We start from the raw sequence: 24,608 nt of genomic DNA, 5'->3' as shown, positions 1-24,608 counted from the left end.
CTCTTCTTTTTTAATTTTATTAGTTTCTGGTTTGAGGAGCTTTTATCCATTTACTTTATCCAATCATTAAATGGCTTCTGCTATATTTTAACAATAACCAAAGAATATTTTAGACATTAGCTCTCACCACATCGGTCAGCAACTAACACGATTCCCGATGCGTGTAGGCCAAAATTCTCCTGTGAGATCAGTTCCGTTTTACCTGAACAGAAACCAGTTACACCTGTGAAAACACAAAAATCCCACCAAAAGGCTCTTGGGGAAAAGAATTCCATCCTTAATATCTAAACTCGACAAAAATAAGACCACAAATATGCCCACTTTATTCATCTCCTGTATGATAGTGAACAGTGAATTAAAATATAGAATTAAGACTAACAACCCCACTCTTTGGTGTGTATCAGGGATCTCTGTAATGGCTGAACCACAGGGGACATGCATGTACTGTAACTACCCATGAAGTCCCCACGGTCAGTCTTGTGTGACAGCTCTTCCTGATGGCTGTTGCCCTTGTTGGTAGAGCACACTGCTGAAGTGAATTTGTGCTCCTGGTCTGAGCAAGGCACGGTGTTATTCGCATACTGGGGTGTGCTCTAGTGTGTCCTAAAACAAATCGCAATACAGAGGAATGTGAATTGTCAAACCAGCATCAATCATGGTCAATCAAGCCCAACATCTTTTCTCTATGGCACTGGCCTAAGCTTAACTGATGCTATAGAAAAGCAAAAAAAGCCTTCATAGCGCCCCTAGCTAATTGTGCAATGCTTTATCGTAGAAGGAAACATTCCTTTCTGACCCCTGAAGGCAATCAGCTTATGCCCTGAAGCACGAGGGTTGATATCACTGGTAACTAAAGGGACTTTAATGACACTGCATAAGCTTGAAGTCTAACAGCATAACCTCCGTTCTTAGCACAGCCTGAAAAAGTGTTTGATGATGCACAGCACTCATGTTAGGTGATAGGATCTGTAGCCCTGTTGAAACAGATTGTGTAGCTTCTTCCTCTTCTCCTGGCTCCTGAAATGCAGCCCAATTTCCTCATGAGAGCACAAATCCACCTGCTCAACAACAGAGCCACTTCCAAAGCAACTACACGTTTCCACACGGGTTCTCAAAGCATGAAGATCAACTTGCAAACCTAAATCTCTTGCAATACAGTAGCCAGCGGCCCACAACCAGACACTCTTTTCAGGAGTGCCTCCAATAGCTCTCTCCTCAATAGCTCTCTCCTCAGTCCCAAGGGACTCCCATATCAGATGCTAAAACAAGAAAAGGTTTCCACTCAGTAATTATGGAAATAAAGACATTAGGCAATTTCAGCTGTGGATGTTCTGAAACCAGGCACATGTTCCCTCATCCCCTAAGGCAAGCAAAGAGATTTCAGCATGGAAATCCCATTGAAATAGAGTTGCTTGACTTTTCTGCTCAAAGGCTTTTAATGGAATATGAATATTCTTACCTCATTGTAAGACAGAGAGGTACCTAGAACCTCGTGGCTATGGTAGAGTCCTAAAAGTGAACTGTTTTCAACTATAAGAATAACGTTACATATTTGTTCCCCCTGGGAACACATGCTGGCCGAACACCAGCTATGGTGTTGGCTGAGTGATAGGGTCTTACTGCTAGAAAAGTCACCTTCTCTTAGGAATTAGGAATGTTGCCATCCTACCCAGTAGCAGCCAAGAATTTGGATGCTAGTTAGATAATCAGTCAGTGCTTCCCTTCTGGTTTGGCAGAAAGACAAACGATCCCACTGAGAGCTATCGGCATGAACAAGAGCTTCACCGTGGAAAGGCAGTTGTTTGTACTATGACAGCTCTTTCATGCCTAATGTCAATAATGGACAGAAGTTGCTCAAATATTCTTCCTTAGGTTTCAGTTTATATTCTGCATCGCTTATGGTTGCAATGTACAATGACTGATCTCCATGTTTGTGGTCAAGTGGGTATGTCCTACGCGGTCAAATTCCACGTCCTGCGCTTAGTGACATTAGTTATTCACAGCTTCAGTCTCTTGCTCTCTGTGGCCTATTGTGTTCTCCTTGTCAACAGCTCCTAGTGAGACCACTGTCCTTTTAGGTTTGGCATCCGGTATATATTTTGCAGTTTCTACAGCCCCTGGTAGACATTGAAACAATAGTATGATTGGGTTTGGAGAAATGTTACGCCCCCATCTCAGCCATTGCACCTTCTGCCATTCCAGATGTGTGTGGCAGCAGGTGCACCATTTCTGACTCCAAAAAATATTCTACATTTTTCAAGCAATGTCTTTATGGCTGGCTGGCCATTTTTATCAGGCATTAATTACTGAAGTTTCCCATGAGAATATGATCACCCCCACTGCATGCTGTACACACAGAACCTGAACGGTTACCCCAAAGCCGGAGATCAGTAATTGCATATTAAAAAAAAAAATAGAGATCCAGAATGCAGGTTACCTAAAATCTACAGAAGGATACTTGAGAAACTTCTTGGCACTGGGTATGAAAAAAAAACCCTGTCATAATAGGTGCCTGACACCAATTACATTTATTGTGCAATTAACTTCATTATATGATTTTTTTATACATGTTACACATGCAAAGTAATTAATGTACCCCAGTCACACCACTGTGGAGATGCATATCAAGCAGGGCATGGCTCTATCCCAGGCCTAGGGCTGCCTCCAGCCTCCAGTATGCTCCAGATCCTGGACTGTCTCACAGTGTCAGTTCTAGTTTGAGATCCCAGAGCTGTCCTGGTCCAGGTTGGACAATCAGCTGACTCTACAGTCCCAGGCCCAGTTTAATACTGGATTGGTCTGACAGTCAGCTGATTCTTGCACCCAGGCCTGGGTCCGGTTCAAGACTCCAGGCTGTCCAGGGTCATGGTCAACAATCAGCTGGTTGTCAGCTGGCCTAGGGACAGCCCTGGGGTTAACCAGTTGCAAATGCAGCCCTGGGATGTCTAAAATCTGTGTGTTCAGCCCAGCTTCCTGCAACCTGATCTTTTAAAGTGCCTTGTCCTGAAGCTCCTTCAGAGACTGCAGGGTGAGGCAGGAAAGGCTGCTGGTGTCATGAGGCCAGATCAGAGCCCCTGGCCCAGCTGTTGTCAATCCGAATTCAGGGCAGCTCATCCCCTGTAGCTGCAGGGAAACAGAGATCACCTGCAATGCCCAGCTGGCCCTAATGAGTCAATCAGAGCAGCCAGTCCTCTGAGGATACACAGGCTCTACCTTCTCCAGCCTTTAAAAACTAAGCCCAGCCTGAAGTACTCTGTCTGGGTAGAGACCAAAGGTCCTTGCTCCTGACCTCTGTGCGCTTCGTGCTTTTTCTTATCAGAGCTTTGGTTTTGTTTCTTGGCTCCTGCTTCTGGTTCTGACTTCTGGCATATCCAGATTCTGGCTTCAACTCCTTGTTCTGGTGTTGACTCCTAGCAGGCGGGTCTTGACTTCAGCTTGGCTTGTGATCCCAGCTCTCATTCTGACTCCCTGGGAACCTAGCTCCTGGACTTCACCCATCTTTCAGGTGACTGCTCCAGACTTGCCTGTGCCCTGGTCCCTAATACTTGAGCATGGGGTTTGCCAGGTTCCTGGCAGGGGGAACCCCTCAACCCTGGGGAACCTTGCAGCCTGCTCCCTCGGTAGCCCATTTTCAGCATTGAGACTGGGGCTGTCTCAGGCCTGATGCTGACCTCCTTCCCGCATATGCTGATGCTGCCAGCCAGCTGCTTGTCAACATTGGCAGATAGGTGGCCAGTGAGTGGGGGGAGAGAGCAGTGCACTTTGGGATTCTGGAGGAAAGACCTAATACCTGATATGTGAAACACCACACATTCATATTAAAACCTGATAGAAACCAGCTCCAAAAAATATTCTACATTTTTCAAGCAATGTCTTTGTGGCTGGTTGGCCATTTTTATCATGCATTAATTACTTTGCATGTGTAACATGTCTAAAAAAATTGTATAATGAAGTTAATTGCACAATAAATGTAATTGGTGTCAGGCACCTATTATGACAGGGGGGTTGTTTCATACCCAGTGCCAAGAAGTTTCTCAAGTATCCTTCTGTAGATTTCAGGTAACCTGCATTCTGGATCCCTATTTATTTTTTTAATATGCAATTACTGATCTCCGGCTTTGGGGTAACCGTTCAGGTTCTGTGTGTACAGCATGCAGTGAGGGGTGATCACATTCTCATGGGAAATTTTAGGGATGAGAGGATGAAGTGTACCACTAGGTAAAGTTTCTGAGAAACAGAGGCTTCTAATTCCTCCAAAAATATAGGATTAGTCTGTACCAGATGGTTAATGCTCAGTAACCTAGGTAAAAATTCACATTGCACCAGCTACCCGACACTACCTATGTGGGCACTCTTAGTTCCCATTAAAAATAGCTCTATGCATTGCAGCTTACTAACTCCAGAGTAGCACGTGCACACTGACTTGCACAGACTCTTCTTTGCTAATGGCGTATGCCATGTCAAATGGAGCTGACCTTTGTAAAAGCTGTTAGCATCTGTATACCGTGTTAGTGTTTGCTGGAAGATCATGCCCTAGCTCACTGCACACTAAGTATAGACACTTAGGGCCCTTACAGATGTGCAGCTCCCTGGTCTAATCTGTGGAGCTTCACAAGAAGTGCCATGAGTTGGAATGACTGCTGACCCAATAGATGTTCATGAGTTAGACCGACCCTCCTGGCAGTTAGGTCAGGAGGGTGTGGGATCCAGCTCTGCATTGAAGCTGATCCAGCCAAGAAACTGCATCTCTGCAGCTTCTCTCCCCTAGCCCCGTCTTCTGCTGTCCCAGCTCCGGTGCTGTCTACGTGATGGGAGAGAAAGGCAGGGAGGGAGCTTGGGTTGGGGCTTCCCCAGCCTGTGCTGGAGAGGAGGCAGGTGGATTGGATCCCCCCTGAGGTTGGGGGGTAGGGCTCCAATCCACCCATATATTCTCATATAATGGGGGTTAATTTGCTGCACAATCTGGGACTTGTAAAGCACTCTGCAGCCATGCACTTCTGTCAAGACGTGGCAGTAAAATGCTTTAAAGGGGCCAATTGTGCAACAAATGTAACTTCTGTATGCACCCATAGGAGCCTAAATCCCACTGCATTTTAGTGCAGCTCCTAAATGCCTAAATTGCTGATGAAAATGATCCATAGGCTCAGAGATGCTTTTGAAAAATTTACCTCTTGCCATCAAGCAGACATTTTTCTCAAAGCAAAAATCGCGGGGCTTTTAGAAAGCATTCTGCAGCTATACTGTATGCAGAGGAACACACAAAAAGGTCAATATTTACCTTATGGCATTACAGGATACTGCAGGATATAAAGGAATTTAACAATTTATTGGAGTTAAGTAAATAGTCCATACATGGCTTATGCAGTAAGATAAATAGCCCAAAAAATGTCACTTTTTTTTTTGTTCATAGATTCTTTTAGGTACACTAAATAGATGGTACTTCTCAAACCTCTCATTATATCACAGGTTTTCAAGGCTAGATGCACATGATCATCTACTCTGCCTTGCTGTGTAACACAGACAATAGCACTGCGCTCTTATTTCAGCTTTAAGCTTACAATATCTGTTTGCATTTCTGCATTTCTGTTGTTAAGACATCCCATTTTGATTTATAGACTACTACTAATAACAAATTCATCATATCCCTTTGTAAACTGATTCAATGGACTAATTACCCTTACCATTTAAAATATTCTTTTAGTCTGAATTCGTCTCTGTTTAATTTTCCACTAGATCTGATCCACCTGCCCCCTCTCCAGCACAGGGTGGGCAAGCCCCAACCTGAGCTTCCTCCCTTCCTTTCTCTCTCATCACGTAGACAGCACCGGAGCTGGGACGGCTGGGGGCGTTTGACCCCAGCACTCTTTCCTGCCATGGCAGGGGGTCGGACTCGATGATCTGCTCAGGTCCCTTCCGACCCTACTAACTATGAAACTATGAAACTATGAAACTATGTATCTCTGTTCTCCAAAATTAAAGGAACTGTAGTATTGGAAATCTCTTTTCCATGTAGACAGTGGTAGACCGTGATCATGCAGTCACTTCTTACCTTTTTCTTAGGTAAATAGAAGGTAATTCTCCAATCTCTCCTTGTATCATACATAGATTTCAGACTTCAGATCATTTTTCTGAACACTTTCCAATTTGTCAATACCCTTTGACAAAGGGTGTCCTGCATGCATAATTTGAGCTGTGTCCTGCATGTATAATTCCAGCGGTCTTGCTAATACTGGAGCCAGAGGGAACAACACTATTTGATATTTACTGGTTCATCCAAGAATTGCCTTTATTCTCTTAGCAACTGTGTCACACTGACTGATGTGCCCCCATAATTATTTGCCGCTGCACCAATTTTTGTGTCATCAGCAAATTTTATCAACAGTACTTTAGCATTTCTCCCAACTAGTTGAAAATGATAATTAATAGCATTGGGCCCAGAACCAATCCAAGCAGGGTTCCACTCAAAAAGGCCCTGTCTGGTAATAATTCTCCATTAACAATTACTGTTTGCAGTCTATCAGTTAGGCATCTAGTTTTTAATCCATTTGATATGGGTATTAGCTTTGAATACAGAGAATTCAGGGACTGAATCCAATAGCTTACTGAAGTCCGTTATGTCAACAAGGTTATCTTTGTCCACCAAAATTATGATCCATCTAAAAATAATAGCAATTTTGTTGACAAAATGCATCTTCCCTGAAACCATGGGCACGAATTACATTCCCATTTTTTAAATTGTTTACTTGTTGCATCCCATGCTGACTTCCTCCCATTCGGACTAGGAACAAAGTCAGGCTAACCGGCCAATAGTTTCCTGGATCATCCATCCCATTTACCATTTTAAATATTGGCACAACATAGCCCTTTATTCAGCCTCTGGAACTTCCCCAGTGTTCAAGATAGCTTTTAATAACAACAGTAATGGTTCAGAGGGCCCTTCAGCCAATTCTTTTCCTTCTCTTGGGCGCACATTATCTGGCCCTTTGTCTTCCAGAGGGTTTAATTTTGATCATAGGCCGCAGAATGAGGTGGGCCACCCGGGCTGTGGCCCGACCAACTTTTAGCATGTTAAGCTATATAACCCACAAATGCACAATTGTCATTCTGGTTGAAACTGTAGCTTTTTCTTTTTTTTTTTTTTAGCTGCACAGCTAGCTAAATGAACATGCTGAAAGTTGGCTGGGCCATGGCCCGGGTGGCCCACCCCGTTCCGCGGCCTATGAATTTGATAACTATTTAAATGCATTGCAGATGGAATGGAAAAAAATACTCTGTCACTCTAAGACTGCGAATATGCCTTTCTGCTTTTTTTTTCCAAAGACAGCAGAAATATTTCTTGCACACTTGTGCCATCTCTGCATTATGATGAATAATTTCTCCCTCAGGGTCTGGTATCAGATCTATACCATTTGCAGGGTCTGGTATCAGATCTATTGCATTTGTTCTTGATATATTTAAGCATTTCTAATTAATTTATACCATTGCATCGGCTTTGGAGCTTTCAGCCTTTTTTCCCCCACTGTAACCTGGCAATGCAGGTGCTTGCAGCCAGTCCTACTTTCCAGTTTCCCAGCATTCGTAGCACCACTTCCCATGACTTCTCCAAAGAAGGACCCCTGGAGTTCACTTTCTCACCCCCTGAGAGGGAGTGGTAGCAAATCAATGAGTGAATTTTCTGCACAGAAAGAATGGACAGCAAACGGCCAGGTGTTTACTGCCTGCTCCTGTACACAACAGGAGCCCTGGGAAAGTCAATACATCCTGTTTGCAGGGCATTTTGCCAGCTTTTGTTGGCCTACTCTTGGTATATGTTTTTGTCTTAAAACTACCAACCTTTCTACAAGTGCTTGTTTGCTGCAGGGATGCTTCCAAAACTCATCCCAGTGGTGCCCATCTCTCATCCAAACTCTCGCCCCCAGGTTCAACTGGAACCTGGAGGGAAATGAGCCCGCACTCACCAGCAGATTTAGAAAACATCTCCTGAGCTGTGGGTTTATTATGCAATTTGGCCTCCTGGTGCATTGGTATTACTTGCTGTCCTATGGGCCCCTCTCCAGCCACCTTTTCATGAACATGCTGGGAATTAGGGTAGTTGCTTTATCCCCCCTAGCATGCATAGAAAGAATATATGATACAAACATAGCGCTCTCTCATATACACCTGTGAAGATGAGCTACTCCTGCGTAAGGGGCTTGGTACTCCCTAAAACCAGCACCCTTTGGTCATTTTACCCTTAAATAGGCAAAACGCTTAAGAGACCTTTGCCTTACAGCTCCCCACACAGCCACCTTGTTCCCCTCAGTCCTCCAGGCAGGAGCAAGGTTTCAATCTGTCCTAACGGCACTGAGATACTTCGGGAGACATCTCAGCTAAGCAAATAGATCAGTTAGTTCGGTGAGCCCCATTGCCTAATTCCAGCCTCGGGTACCACAACAGTGTCTTTCCTGCGCAACCATTTCTTCCCCTTTATTTTTGTGGCCGTCTCCAAACTCTAGGTTCCCCCCACCCCCAATGTCATGATGAGTCTTTTGCCCAACAGAAACCCTCCTCTGTGAATCAGCATTATTCATGCTTCCCCCCACAACCGTGAAAACAGTTTGCTTTGAAAACGAGCCCCAGTGACAAAGGCTTGGCTCCCATTGCAAGCAACGGACCTTCAGTTGTGATGGGGCCACGCTACCAGGTTGGCAGCCCAATTGCCAACAGGGTGAGGCTCGCTCGGAGCTCCAATGGGGCTACATTACCAAACAGTGTCTGAACACAAGGTTGGGAGGAGTTTGGACTCCAGGCTCGGGTCCAATGCCTCTTATGCTAAATTGATCCTGGAACAGGCCCACTGATGTCTCCAGAATGACTCCAGGGCTGTCCCTAGGCCAGCTGACAACCAGCTGATTGCTGACCATGACCCTGGACAGCCTGGAGTCTTGAAGGGAAATGCAGAACTGGACCATTGGCTGTCTCCTTTATAACACCAGTTTCTCGGTTTCTTTTTCTCTTCCAATTATTTCTCGACTTTAATCATAGTAATGAACAGGCCTGCCCCTACGCCATAATCAGCGTCGCCCACTGCATAATGCTCTCAGGAGCACCGAAGAAGTTCCTGTGAGCTCAGAATCGATTCCATAAATCGGACATAAAAGATTTAAATCCACCCTTTCTCTGAGAAAAAGTTGACCGGTTTGTCATGGGTACACAAAACTCAGAGTCTGGACATGATTGCTGAATCCTGCTGTATTGCATGAGCCGAATCCTCCATTTTCCGGAGGTTAGAACATATCCAAAAAAAGGCCTAAAATGAAAACAGAAGACGTATCCTTCAGCTGCAGCGTCTAACCTTTCTGTTCCAAATCTAATTAATTAGCTAATGTGTATCAGTCCTTTGGAGAAACTGAAGCCTGGGAAAAAATCCTAACAATTATTACTCCTATTATGAAGGCCTGTCTAAATTTTTGCATTTCAGCCATTTTTTCCCCCCTAATCCTCACTTTAGCAAGTCAAGATAGAAGTGACTCCATGCTCAGCAATATACCGCTAACAAGATAAAATGCCTCTTCCCGGTTTTTTGTAGAGCTTTTTTATTTTTATGAGACTGAAGTAATAAAATTTAAAATGAGGTCTCTCTGAATTTTTTTAGCTTCATCCTCAGTCTCTACAGACTCGGTAAGAACAAGTCACATATTCAGCACTTTTTTTTCTTTTTTTTCTTTTTTTCGCCTCTTGAGAACACAAAGTATCAGTGTCGAGCTGCGGAAACGATAATGTTTGGTGAAACAAACCCCAGAATCTATTTTTTTTCCTTCTTTTGTTTGAATCCTGCTTCTGACTTGTTTTATTAGAGTTTGATTAAAGGGCAAGTGTCCCCTCTGCTGGCCATAAAATGTATAGCAACCCACGAGGTCTAAACACCTAAAACCGGAAAGTTCAGTCCTTTCCACTACATGTTGCTGGGAATCTTAAAAACTTGGCTCTCCTGTTGTTTCGCACATCACATAGCAACTCGAGGCACTGAAGAAAGGGCAAGATCAAGACCATGGCGGGGGGGGGGGGAAGGAGCTGAGTTTTTTCTGTGCCCTCCAAAGCAAAGCTCTGCAGAAGATTTTGTACAAGCAAAAAATCTGGTTTGGGGCTTGTAACATGCCTTCAAGCCAGTGCAGTTTGGTGTATGATCAGACGTAATGAATAAATGGAGGAGAAGCACTGCAGATCTGAGAGGCGAGTTCTTCCCTCGGTTGCGTTAGTGCAGCCAGATCATTAGGGTTGCACTGGGGTAACTCAAAGGAAAATGCAGCCCGTGTGCTTTAGTATAAAAATAATATTTAATGCTTGATTCAGACTCTAACAGGACTTTTCCTTAGAAAGCAGAGGATAACATTCCTGCAGCTCTCTGAAAATTAAGTTCGTAGCTGCATTGCAGGATAGGGAAAGGCCTCCCTTCAGGATTGGGCCCCGTTGACCGACATGCTCAAGAATGTAACAGAGCAGCTATTCCCTGAAGAAGTTATGGACTTACTCGGCTCACCTACGATGTAATGGAGTATGATACCCTTGCAGAGGGGAATTAGGTGGAGAGGAGTGTTACGTACACCAAGTATTCCCCTTCACTGCCTCCTTTTCTGCTTTGTTTAAGTCAGTAGCCTAAGTAGGGGGTAGAAGAGTGGTGCACTTCTGCCTGCCGCTGACGCTACCACCCCAGCTGCTGCCGCTGTCCTGGCCACTGCCCAGGGCACAAAGACTGCTTGTTATATATACCTCTGGTATAAGATATGTTCAAGGGAGAGGATGGGTTGGATGGCTAGCACTTGTGGAGACATAGAAACAAAAGGCTCTGTGCTAGGTGCCATGGAGGAAAGGGCCACATGGCTTTCTCTTGATATAAATAACCTTCCTTACACGTTGTGAGAGCATTTCCATTCTTCACGCAGAGAAGCAGAAGGCTGGAGTAGTGCAAAGGGTTTCACCAGGATTGTCTGTAAGCATTGACTGAAGACCCCCAAGTATGGGCTCCCACGCTTTGCTAAATAACGAAGGAACCAAACACATGCTTAAAAGGAAGCCTTGGCTTAGGTTTGGTGTGTTGGGGGTTTTTGCGGGGTGGGGAGAAGAAGGAGGGTTTGGATGAATCAGGGCATCGAAGCTGACCAGGTCCCCTGATTCAAGGTGCCAGATAGACAGGGAATGATGGGAATAGGCAAGGACAGAAAATATGTGGAAAAAAACAAACACACCTGCAACAAATGAGGAAAGAGGAATGTGTTGCTTTTTAGAGACTGCCTGTTCCAACAAGTCTGGCTTGTTTTATGTCTTTTGCCAGAAACCAAATAGTTCTGGTTTCTGATGTAGACTCGTCTTCCACTCCAGTTTTGAACTCATTGCAGAAAGGCTTATTCTTCTTGTTTATACAGTCCCCTTCGTGTCTGGGCTGTAGCAAGGAATCTGGTACCGTCTGTACCCGAACCCAGGGAATATCTACCGGGTGCCATGTGCTTACGGCATTGTTGCTGACGGTCGTCATCATGGTCAGTCATTTGAAGGAACTGGGTGACTGTGCATCATCCCAGGGTTTAGAAGCGTGCTCATATAGCAGCTTATTTCATTGCAGCTGCACCGGGGGCCTTTGTTCTCTTCCCTTTGCTAAGGTCTGTTCATTTCTCATTGAAGTCAGTGAGATGTGTAGAGCTGTAGACCCTCTTCCCTCTGCTACAAACACAAAGGGACACAAACACGCCCAAAGTGAAGTATCTTGTTTTTCAAGCTAGTCATCACATGGTGTTTTCTGCATCATTTGAGCAATTCATTAAACATCAGTGTCTTATAGATCTGTAAGATGCTATAAAGCAATCTAGAAATTCACCTGTATGCTAGGGAGTGGGTGTTCGTTTTGTACTGTTTGTACTCCTCATAGTATATCATTTTATAATGAGATTGGGGAGGGGGGGGTATGTGTTACCCAATTGCAGCTTAAGAGCTGCAGGGTTGAGCCCTGCTTTGCACCCAGGCCAAAGGCTGTGCTGTCAACCCAGCTGTAACTGGACACTTAATCAATCAGGTTGAGGATTAAAGGAGAGATGTTAGCTCCCTCTCTTATATGCCATTGGCTACAGATTTTGACGTGCGTTAACCACAGTAGCCCAGTTGATGTATCTTGAGCCTTGTTGATATATCTGCACAATGACATACAGTAAACCAGGCTTAAAACCACAAAACAAAGCAAAAAAACCTCAAATCAACCCATGAATGCTAGCGTGAATACACAAGCTAATTGCTTCGGGTGTGTTTACATCCCTCAGCGGTAGTAAGGCAGGAAGTGCAGCCATTCATCTTGATGTGCGCTTTCATCGTGTCTACAATATCGTACCTACAGGACAAGTGTGGACATCTTAACACAACTTGGTAGTCATTCTTAGTGTCTTATTGCTAGGGATGTGGGCAGCAGGTAGGATTCAGTGAGACTGTTTTAAAGACAAACCTTTGCTGACAACTCAAACTCTCCCAGAGCTGGCAAGGCTTAGCCTCACTTTTTTCCTCTGATACTTCCACAGCCAGGCCCTGACTGATGTCCAAACAGGAAAGGCTGGGGCTGTGCAGGAGAAGTCATAAGGGGTGGGATTTCCACTGAGGAAGTCCTGGAAATCCTCTGCAGAGCCATAGCATTGTTGTGAGTCTCCCCGGCCAGATATTTGGATCCTGATGATTTGAATTTGCTTGCTCTTCAAGGAGCTGAGCCGTCACCTATTTGAGTTAACAGGAATCTTTGCCCTGACTTCAAAGGGTGCTGGATCAAGTCCCAGAGAAACATGTAAAGTTTTGGGAGTGCTTACCTGGACTCGTCCCAGAGGGCTGAGTGCCACTGCAGTTCCAAAAACATGTACTTAAACAAATGATTTGGTCACTTCGAAGGGAGACACACAGAGTTTGAACCATTCAGAGTGGGTTTCCAAAAGGGTTCAGGGCCTGTGCCTGGGCCGGGATTCTCAGAAAAGCTCAATTCTCATGTAAACATGTGCTGTTGAAAACTGTGGGTTGTTGAGCCCTCAGGATAGATGAGGAGCCACACATTTTGTGTAGGTGCCGACATGGGAGGCAAGCCTGCTAGAAGAGCTTGCAGCTTCATCCATTACAAGTCCTGGGGACATAAAGCTCACTGGAAACACATTGTAACTGAGCTTCTTCACTGGCTTTGTATTCAGATACTTACAAAGTACCTTCTTTTTGTCTCATGCAGTTTTCCAGCCTCTTCCCCTTGTTGGATGAGTTGCAGACTGGTAAGTGGTTTTGATTTTTTCCCCATTAAATAATCCACATATACGCCACTGAGACTAGGGATTTGACTCACCAACATCCTCCCAGGTGTCCCCTTCAGACTCTGCTGATGTTGGTGTAATTGCTCACATGCTTGGAGCTAGGTGTGTCCTTAAGTAACTGCATGAGTTGTCACTATGCTTGCACTGTGCACCACTGTCTTCTGCTTGAAATGTGCTTGAAGAGTCAGTTACACCCCACCCTTACGGGGGGAAAGGAGCTGAGGAGAACAGATACAGGGTTTGGTCCTATTCTCCGTGTTAGATAGATAACAGCCGGCTGCCAAAGAGACAGATGAAGAGGTGGGCTGGTGGACAGATGGAGGAAATCTCTGGTTCCAGTCTCCTCTTTCCTCTCCCCAAAACTCAGCAAGAACAACTGCAGTAATGATGAGGGATCCTTTGGTGTTAACATTGTCATGACCTATGTTTAGGAAACATCCTTCCTCAACATGCATAGTGCGCAGGCCAGTTCCTTGGTCAACACACCAAGAGAGTATATGGGTCTTTGTTATTAAAATTAATGTTGACTGGGCACATCTGCACAAGACATTTACTGTGCATTTGCCTAATTAGCTCTGCAGTAAATGTCTCACCATCTACATGTGCAGTGCTTTTAGGACAGAGTAAACTAATTAACCCTGCCGTAAGTTAGCACTTGTAAATACAAGTCCTAGCCTATGGTGGAGTTTTTTACTCCAGAGCAATGCACATGTAGGCACTGATGGAGCTGATTAGGGCATGAAGGTGCTTCAATGTGAGGGATGCTTGCTGGCTAGCTCCATAGTGACATACCCTTGTACCCAGCACGTTGAGCTGGGTCGGCGCAGCCCCAGGCTGGGAGGCTGACCTGCAGAGCCCCCTGTCAGCCAGGACTGCTCCAACCCAGCTCAGTGTACTGCAGTCCCAGGAGCATGTCCAAACACAGCACCTTGAAGTAATAAACTCTGGTGCAATATGTGCCGGAGTTTATTACTGTGCACTAATTGAATGTGTAGATGCACCCACCCAGATATGCCCTGACACAGTTGTGTTATTGCTAATCACTAATAATAAAGAAAATTATTTAATAAATTTTCTTGCGAACAGATGGCACTTTTCTCCAATTTATTCATTGGTCAGTGATATCTGGGTTAATTTCATTGGCTCTCGTTGCTGACAACCCAAATCTGGAAGTCCAGCAGTGTAACCAAGTACACTTGGTCGTATGAATCAGGTGGTGTAGCCTCAAGTCCCTTACTGGTTGAACGGAGCTCTTCTCATGAGATTTCCACTGTGAGGGTGCCAAGGACACAAATGCCGCAATTAGTTTCATGTGAGCATTTGAGCCCCAAATTTGGCATTTGTGAGCATAGTGGCATGGATCTTATGACTACAGCATACAATCCCTTTGGCCAACACTTGCCTTGACTAGTACCCTGCGAAAACCAATTGACTTCACCAGTTTTGTACAATGTGCAAATCAGAAGCCATCTTAGATGACCACAGATAGCTTTCCACCTAATTTTTGGATCCATGTATAACATAATCTTGCCCACAAAAGATTTGATACACTCCTGCTATAATCTAGAGAGGAAAGAGTCACCTGGCACAAAGTTTGGGGTGAAGACCTTACAGCCTACAAATAATAACAATGATACTTGAGTCTAGTGGCATCGGTGCTTGAGAGGACCAGGGCACCACGATCACATCTACACAAGATGCTGACTGCACAAGGGCTCATTACTACTGTGCAGTAGTGTTGCGTGGCACGAAGCAAGATGCAACGCTACTGTGCAGTAGTAATGAGCTGCTGAGCAGTCAGCATCACCAAAAAGCCATTCGGGGACACTACCGCACATAACGCCGGTTACTGTACAGTCATTTAGTATTTGTGTGTGTAAGTACTAAATGGTTATGCAGTCACAACTGCACAGTCAGCCTCTCGTGTCGACATGGCCCATAACTCCTACCTCATACCAATCTGTGTCACAAGACCGTAAATGCCTGGGGTGAAGAGATAAGCAGGCTATGGTAAAACAAATGGTCCAAAATGTTAACAAAGCATAACATTGACCCAATGGAAACTAGCAGCAATAGCTGAACTGGACAGAGCAGAATAAAGGCTTTGAGTGACTGCAGTTACTTTGAGAATGAACTATGTGGTGCTACAGGACACTTCTGGCTTTCCCATACTAATGCCTCTGTTTGGAAATAGCCTTTACGTTGGTTAGAAACTGTAAAAATCAGGAAACTCTCTATCTTGTTCACACCTGCCACAGCATATGGTCAAAATTATGCAAATACTTATTAAGTGTTAATTCTTTCCATCATGAATCAGCATTATTTCCAGTGAGACTATTCACAGGAGTCAGAACGGACACGTGCATGAGTCCTATTAGCAAGAACTTCCCATCAAGAAGGCTTCTAGCTTAAACTGAAGTTTGGACCCAAACCAAACCATGTAGGAGTTACTTAGAAATGTTACTAGGATGGACAGGTTATTCCTATAATTTGTTTTGCGGTGGCTTTTCAGAGAATAAGTTATTTCTAGCCTGGCCCAGGTGTAAAAGGGTCAAAACACCTTGTATGAAATCTATGTCCTACAGAAGTCAGTGGGAGTTTGTCCACTGAGTAAAATGGGGCAGCACAAGAAAGCAGGCTTTCTCTGCCGTTTTCACATGTGCTGGAAATGGGAAATGCCAGAAACCATTCAAGAAAGCCTGTTCTGATTTGAATTGTGACTTAAGATAAAAGTCTCTAGAGGCTGAAGAGCTCGAATAAACTTTGGATAAGTCTGTGGTTATCTTGGTGGGGATTTGTGATACATTTTAGCTGTGCCTGTCACTCATCTTGGCATCTCCAGCCCAGGAGAACTGCAGTTCAGGTGAACCAGATGACATCCCAGTGCATCATACTCCCACTGGGAACATTTGCCATGGCTCGATCCAGGTAAAGTGCAGAAAATAGTGACTGCCAGCGTCAGGACAGCTCTTCTCTCCGTAATAGGGTTCACACAAGCTAATGAACAAGAGGATATTGATCAGAAATCCGTTATTTGATTGATGGGTCTCGGCAATGCAAAACCCAGCAGATGAAAGCTTGAACAGTTTAAAAGATCACCCAAACCTCAAAGCTGATTTGAAGCTTTAAAAGTCAATCTCTGCCTATCAATTATGGGGAGGCTTTTTTGTACTACACAGAGGAAAGTTATTCTTTGAAAATTTGCATGGAGGATGTCTAATTTAATTTCATGTAATAGTCACATTTCAGTGACAAATGTCAGATCATTGCTTTTTTTAAAACATGTTCAGGTTTTCCAGCACTTACAAAGAACGAACACTGATTCAGTAATATGTTTAAATCAACCGGTGTATCAGACTTTGTGCGTTAATTATGTGCTCAGATAGAAAAAATTGTTGCTTTTGCTTTACTAAACCTATGGCTTGTTATGAATAATTTAAAAAGTGGAATGGGAACACTTCTCAAAGCAGAGATGCAGAAGCCAAATAGTTATTTAGTGTTGAGGCAACGAGAAAGAGGAAGACAAGTTTTAGTTTGATGCACGATGTCATTCCTTCAAGTGGGTTTTTCTTTTATTTTTCTCCCTCCGCACCAGTGGTGAGCAAAGCATTGGGTAGATGAGCAGCAGAAAAATACAGATCTAGAGGACATGACCTTGGCTTCATGACCAAGGGAGAAGAACTTGTGGGGCGGCTGCGGGACCGAGAGATCAGTGATCCAGATTCAGTTTCCGGCTCTGCTGCAAGTCTTCTTCTGTGATCTTGAGCAGGTCTTTTCAAACTTTTCCAGGTGCTCGATGCTCAGACGGGGCCAGATTTTCAGAGGGTTTATCGAGTCTTTATAAAGTTTGTGTAGATGCACCCTGAGCGTAAAGCAGGATCCCTTTGCTCTACCTCAACGGGATCCTGGTGGTTCACGGAAAGGTTCAGGGTGCCCAGCAGCTTCACTGTGCAAAGAGGGGCTGAGTCTTTCTGAAAATAGTGGCTTCATTGGGAGGTGCCTGGTGTGGAAGCTGGTAGTGACACTCAGAGGGAGGAGAGGAAAGGAGGACTTCAGGGATGTTTATGAGGGGCTCAGGTGGCCAGTCCCCAAGGTACGTACCAAACTCTCTGTCCTCATTTCACCCCTTAAAAGTTGAAAGGGCTTTGTATTTAGGGTATATTTATGGAGAGTATATACTGGGTCCAGTCCCTATGACTGCCTATATGACTGACATGCTCCAGGGTGGGGGGAGGAGCTTTCAATTGAAGTGTTTCCTGGATAGCGGCTCTAATTAAAACAGTTCTCTGTCATGTGTATTACGTCTCCGTGCTTTTGAAAAGGCCCGCGGGATGCTTTAGCTAAACCTCATTGGACAAGCTTTAGATGAAGTGCCCCAGAGGCCCTTTTCAAATGCTCAGGGGCTTAATACACGTGACGGCGAGGCGATGTTGGCGCGTTCCAATTAGAAGACGGAGCTGACGATGAATTGTGTCTGCTCCGACACACTGTTATTAGAAGGTGAATGAGCACACCTATAGGCCCCCCGATGCGTTAATAAATAATCATTTGTTAATATTTATACAGAAATAAATTAGATGATGATGTCATCTTTTACGAGCACGTTTTAAAAAATGCAATCGTTGATGTTGAAACACTTGACCTCTTTTAGCCTAGTTATAGTTACTAGGTCCACAAGTCTACAGGATGCTTGCAAGGCCTCTCTGGTGCTGTGCATGTTTGTAACCTCCCGCAACCCTCTGCTAATCACTCGATTAACCCTTCACAGGCTTTCCGTAAATGCACCCTTCCAACAAAGCACGCGGTAGATCCTGGCCATGCCAGTCCTCAGAGCAGCCATTGGGAGGTGCTCAGGAACAGAGGCCCCCCGCCACAGAAAGGCACTTAATAAAGGGGTGGGGGAGAATCTGCCTCCAGCCAAAGCTTTCCTCGTGCACAATGTCAGCGCGCAGGCTGAGCCCCAGGCAAGCGTTCGTTTTGTTTTCCCTTTGCAACTCGATCGTGTTCAACTTTATTAGTGCGCTGAAGACAATGGCCTTATCTTCCAGCGAGATCCTTGTATTCCTCAGCCCGACACACGCTCTGTCAGTACTTTCATATTGTGAGACTCAGCTCCGGGAAATAATGAGCCAGAAAAAGAAGCCTTGTCTTGACATAACAATAAATGAGGTGAAACTTTTTCTTTTTTTTTTGGGCGAGAAACTGGGATTGGTGCATAGGAAAAAAGAAGGGAAAAGAGATGGTTCTATTTTAATATGAAATATAAAACATCCATTGTACAAGAGTGGAGGGTTTTTCTTCTTTTTTTTCCCCCAGCAGCAAAGAAGGAATAAAGATAAAGGCTACAAGTGAATGAATGAGGAGAGAAAACTAAGATAATGCTGTCGATAATCAGTTCAAGGCAGAGCATTATCTGTAAGGCCATTGGCCCGGCCCTAGGGGGAAGCTTTGTAACTCTTCTCTATATGCATTTTAGCTCTGCTCATTACCATAACTTCTCTTTGAAACCCATCTCAGTGTCTTTCCCTGGCTGGAGTGACACCTGCCGGAGAGTACAGGCTGCCCAAATAAATCAGTGCTAGGGATGCTGAAGCCGGTCAAATCCTTGGTCCCATCACTGTGTGACTGCTCTCAAGGCAGTTACCTGGAGAACATGGCTACTAGCAACAGCATAATGTTCATTCTTATGCTGGAAACTCACTGCTGAGATCAAAGCCTGGAAAACTCTTTAAATCAAGGGCTGAATTCTTTCTTTATTTTTTTGCATGTTTGTATAGGACATGGACTCCTGTCTATGAGGTTTCTAAAAATTACATGCAACAGAGATGATAATAGTGAAGCAAGGAGAGTCTTAGATTTGCACCCATTGTTCCCTCAAGAAGCAGCCCCTTCTTTCTCACTACCATATCAGTTTGGAATAGTATCATTTTGATTTCCACTAGTGTTTAAACAGAGATTGAGGCTGTGTTATCTGAGATTTTTACTCTCATGGTAAGAGACAGTCCCTGCTTTGATGGAGCCAAGAAAAGGGAGCCTGTAAGGCTGTTTGGTGATTTCGTGATGCGGACACCTGCTCAATGTCACACCCCGGTGATGATCTGAGGTGGTTTCCGGTTCTAGCGGGTCAGGAAACCCGCAGGACTGACCGATGCTGGATGATCCTGATTCCCTCCCGCCCTCGCCAGCCCAGCAGCAGAAGTGACATTGCCAAAATGTTGCAACGGCTGGGCCTGCCCACCTGCTCCCTGTCTTGAGAGAGCCTGGCTTGCTCACTGATGGTTGTAGCCCTTACAGAGTTAGCAAGGAAGAGCCGCCATGTGTGCTCGTAAAGCAGAGGGCTGTCGGATCCGTGTCTGCGACACCGCCATGTGCAGAAAAGCGCCAACTCCGAGGAGTGGATTTATTTTTTTTAAACAATGCCAGCTTTAATGCCCTTTCGGTTCTCTCCCCTCTCCAGACACGACCGATTACTACGAATACTATGATGAGTATAGCGAGCTACAAGACATCATCCGCACCCTCCTCCCGCACTGGAGTCCTGACTGGGTCTACAGCTACTTGAACCACCCCGGTATGAAGGTGGGCTGGGACCACCCAACTGTTTTTTGGGGGAAAGGGATTAAAACCCCAATGTGACAGCTTCACTCCAAATGTGAAGATCTTCCTCCTGTTGTTCCCCACCTGGCTATACCTGCCAGCGTCCTATCCCGATTAGCGAGGAGGGACGGTCTGCAATGTTCTCACCGTTGTATTTCTTGTGGAAGGAGCCCGTGTTTTCTCTCTGGGTTTCACAGAATAGACTCCAATTCTGCAGAACATTTCTGATGGCTGCTACAAAAAAGCACGGGGGTATTTTTTCTCTACGTGCTGTAAGATACACTAGGTGCTTTTGTGCCATGCACGTTCTGCATCGATGCGTGGCGTCCAGAGCTCGCACAGATACTCAGTTGAACGGCAGGAAAATACCGTGGATCAGATCTTGGGCATCACTGGTTATACAAAAGGTTGACTGAGGCTGCAGGGTGTTCCCCTGGTATAGAGGAAATTTGGGTGATGTGGTTTCGCCTGCCTTGTACCTTGCCTATGTTGCCTCTGGCAGAGAAAGGCATAGCTTGAGCAACCCACGCAAAAGTGACCCCTTGCTGGCTGATGGCTCCTTCGCAGTAATAACCATCAGATGTAGCTTACGGAAGCACTGAGGCCAAGGCCACAACTCTGGGCTATACCCAGGGCCTAACCAGTTCCCAGCTCTCCCTAGATTCAGGGACAGAAAGGTGACTTCTCGCCTCCTTTGCTCCTCGGCCTTCTGGCACGCTGCATGCAGGCCTGGCACATACCTGCATCTCACCTTTTATGCCTTGCAGTTTAAGTAAGAATGGGTTGATACCGGGTCCCAGTCCTGGTGGGGATTTCTAGGAGCTACTTGCCATGGTGGAACTGATGATGAGCGTTAAGACTAGCCGAGCTCTGCAGGAGACTAACTAACTGCTAGGTTGCTCGTGGAAGAAGCGGGGCTAAACCCCAAATCCAAACACCTCCCTACTTCAGGGGGGTCCTCGATCTCTGGGCCCATCTCTTGGCCATCTCTGTTGCCGAAACATCTGACCTGGTAGCCCTTAGCCAGGCAATCTCCCCACTGCTTCCTCATTGATTAGCATGGCAATATTGCCCAAGCAAGTTGCAACCAACGCAGCAGGGGAAAAAACAGCATATCTGGGCTAAAAACAAGCAGCACTGGGGTGGCTGGATCTGAAGAAGCAGGGCCTTGGGATGGGGGGGAAGGGGGGGGTTGTAACAACTCCTGTCTTTATGCGTGGGCACAAGGGGAGACGTGTGACACACTCCCCTGTAGGTTGCACAAGCACTGCAGAGCCTGGCACTGTTAGGTACACTGCTGTGCTTAGAGGATGACCCTGGAAGAGGCCACCTCTCCAGTGCAGAGCGGGGTCATATTCTGGGGGAAAATTCACCCGAGCTGGCGTCACAGGCATGTCAGGAAAACATGGTCCAGAAGCTGTCATCTAAATCCATGAGCAGGATGAGGCAATGTCGAGCTACAACCCTCAGGAGAACTCTGTATAAGAGCGTGTAACCATTAAGGGGATGGAGAAGTTGTAAAGAAACAGCTTTTGTCTTTGCCCTGGTAGATCCCTGCTCGTCCAACCCTTGCAAAAATAACGGGGTGTGTGAAAGGCACCAAGATAACTACACATGCACCTGCCCCAAGCCATATACTGGGACAACATGTAATGCAGGTAAGTGCTTTTTTCCTAGTGTTGTTGCTGCTCTGTACACAGCACTGTCAATGTGCATGGTGCGTCACACAACGTGTTGCTTACTGCAGTCCAGGGTAGGGTATTCCAGTACAGCCACATAAACTGCCCTGCAATTTTACATTCCAACCCCATGTGTAGGCCTTTAGAGCAAGGCCTCCAGGGAAGAAAACAATGGAGGGGTGCACAACAAAGTCAGCCCTATGGAGGTGCTCTGGGTCTCTCTGGCCATGTACTTCCTCTGCCTTTGTGTGTTCATCTGATGGGTGTGCATGTTGAACTCCTTCTAGATCTTCTCTTTGCTTTTGGCTCCCCACAACTGGACTTGTACACTTTAAACTTCCTTGGCCTGAGCAAGATCCAGCCCTGCCTTTTCCTGGACACTGCTGGCAAGGATTATGTGCCTGTTCTCCCCTGAGGGACCTCACAATCCAGCTACTTTGATGTCCCCATCTTTTCTGACTCCCCTGTGACATCCCAGAAGCAGGGGCATCTCCTTTCCCAGAGCTTCAACCCTATAGGCATGGCGGGGTTACTCTTTGCTTCTGTGAACGTATGCGATAGCCATAGCATGAAACACTCCAGCTTCCTGGAGGTTTCTGCCATAGCTATTCTTTATATAGACCAGGTAGAAACACCATTCCCCACTTCCTTCCCCACCACAGTTGAGTTTTTGTTGGGAAGATGGCTGAAGTCCTCTAGGATTGTCGCTGCTGAATTATAGCCTCTCTGTCTCCTGAAACCAACTCATTTTAACCTTGGCCAGTCCTACACCCAACAAATTCCTCCCTCGGGACAGAATTATGGTGCCTTTATTCCCCCGAGCCCCCCTGGCCCTTGCTGTGATCTCCTTCCCTTCTGTTCTCCTCCTTTTGGGGGATTTTCAATTCTCTCCTTGCAACATTTGTTCTAACTTGAGTTTGTGTCATGACCCCTTTTCTTAGTGTTTCTGTTGTGTTGCCCGCACAGTCCTACTCAAGTTGGCTTGCCCAGCTTAGGTATGCAGGTGCTGGTTTTTTGTCTCCTTAGCAAGAAAACAGTGCGGACCACCTTAGGTGGATAAGCACGCAGAGAGCACAGTGTGCCAAACTTCATTAGCATGTTGTACGTAGGGGGATTCTCCAAATCGTCCCATTGAGAATCAAGTAAGTGGCGGTGCCTCTTCTATTTTTTTCTGTGTGTGCATGTTGAGGTACACGCCAAAGTGTGATCTTTTCTGGAAGAGTGTGGACAAATTCCTGGAGGAATCCCATGTTTGTGAAACTCTCAGAGGTTAAAGGTTAAAATTTCTGTTTGGGTTCTTCCATCGCCATAGCTAAAAGTGGCATTAGAAAGTCCATGGGAAGCTTGTCTCTCTGTGGCATCCATAGGATTCGGCTCCTGCATGACACACACACACACATGCATGTCTGAAGATTAACTCAAGTTTCTGTCTTATCTGACCACTACAGTGCTGAACACGTGCCAACAACACAACTGTTACAGAGGAGACTGCCTTGTCACGCTAACTCCACCTTATTTTCGGTGCAATTGTAGCCATCCCTACAAGGCACCCGACTGCCGCAGAAGTGAGAAAAGTTTCTCTTCATTTGCATGAGCCATAGCGGGGCCTGGGGACACTGCATGCTCAGCCCTGACAGGTGGCCTCTCCACCCGGTGTCCGACTGGAAGCCAGTGGGATCCCTTGGGAAGCGGAGTCTCCTACCACTCCCAGCCTAGGTCAAGGTCTTCCTTTGGTGTCTAAGGGTCTGATTGGTCTGATATGCTATCCCTGCTTGCAAAAACGATGATGGGCCATGTTCAAAACCTTCAAACATTCGTACAGGTGGCCAACTCCTAGCAGACTAACAGTGGGGGTTTTTTGTGTTTCGAATCATTCACAGCATTGTCACAATGCACCCCAAACCCATGTCAAAATGGAGGCACCTGTGTACGGCACAGGACAAGATCAAAATCTTCTTGCCGATGTGTCAAGCCCTTCAGAGGGAGATTCTGTGAAATAGGTATGGAAGCACTTGGCTCTCCCTCCTTTGAGGGGAAGGGTGATTCTCCACCTATAGCTTTCCAAAGCAAGGCCCAATCCTACACGAGATCCCCTAACCAGTTCCTACACAGGGGCCCAAGTATGTAGCTGGAGTACTCACATGCTCAGGGTGGGTTTCAGTGCAAGAAGCTGGCGTATGCAGTCACAAAGGATCCTCCCTGAGGTTGGGTGGTGTTGGCAATGCATAGGAGATGCACGCGAGTACATGTGCACCCCCTGGAAGCGCCAGCCACAAAACTAGAAGTGCCAGCAGAAGTGCACTTCCAGTGCCCCCTCCCCACTGTTGGACCCTCCCCCAGTTGGCAATCAGCCACTGGAGGACCCCCGCCCCCCCCGATCAGCGATCTGGTGCCCCCCCCAATTCGGGAGGCAGCAGTCACCTATGTTGGGTGGTCCTGCCAAAGGGCTCCCTAGGCTGATGCTACCTAAACATTGCTTCAGCAATCTCCCAGGTGTAGAAGAAAGCGAGTGAGTGGGAGTGCATGGGCTCACACTTGGAAGGGAAGGGAGGGTGGAAAATGCAATCTCTTGCTGTGCACACAGTAGGGGTCTGTATAAGCCTCAGGCCAACCGTGCACAGCCAGTCTTTTTAATGAGCACTCAACATGGCTAGTTTCACTCTTTCGTTAGCTTTCAGCCCTTACTTCCAGACTGTTTCATATCGGGATCCTCTTTCCATAGGACCGGATGATTGTTATGAACAGGACGGCTACCAATACAGAGGGAAAGTTAATCAGCTGAGAAATGGGAAGATGTGTCTTCACTGGACTTCTCACCTTCTCTTGGGTGACAGGTTCAATGCATTTATGGAGAATGCTGACAGTTATGGCATTGGTGACCATAACTTCTGCAGGTAATCTCCTAATCTACTGCTATGTGCACAGAGGTCTCTCTCAATGAATGTAAAGAAGTCATGCCAAAGGATGCCGCTCAAGTGATTTGGGGGGAGGGAAATTCCCAGGCAATATAAACCTACTCTCTGCTAAGACC

General features: G+C 45.9%; 1 protein-coding gene across 2 annotated transcripts in view; it reads left to right on the top strand.

Annotated features, from left to right (window-relative positions):
- HABP2 (hyaluronan binding protein 2) overlaps positions 1–24,608 on the top strand; it is a 38,094-nt gene that overhangs the window by 3,683 nt on the left and 9,803 nt on the right. The window contains exons 2-7 of one of the 2 annotated variants that reach the window (XM_090058501.1): positions 13,223–13,262; positions 19,759–19,872; positions 21,449–21,556; positions 23,026–23,142; positions 23,458–23,577; positions 24,300–24,471. In XM_090058501.1, coding sequence (XP_089914627.1) covers positions 13,223–13,262; positions 19,759–19,872; positions 21,449–21,556; positions 23,026–23,142; positions 23,458–23,577; positions 24,300–24,471 — 671 coding nt within the window. The remainder of the gene's footprint in view (positions 1–13,222; positions 13,263–19,758; positions 19,873–21,448; positions 21,557–23,025; positions 23,143–23,457; positions 23,578–24,299; positions 24,472–24,608) is intronic. The other variant, XM_090058502.1, reaches the window with a different exon arrangement.

The sequence above is a fragment of the Crocodylus siamensis genome, chromosome 7, assembly GCF_052110815.1.
Source record: "Crocodylus siamensis isolate JL-2025a chromosome 7, ASM5211081v1, whole genome shotgun sequence".
In the NCBI taxonomy this organism is placed as follows: Eukaryota; Metazoa; Chordata; order Crocodylia; family Crocodylidae; genus Crocodylus; species Crocodylus siamensis.
Note: the sequence above shows the minus strand (reverse complement) of the source record. Positions and strands in the feature narration are given on the sequence as shown.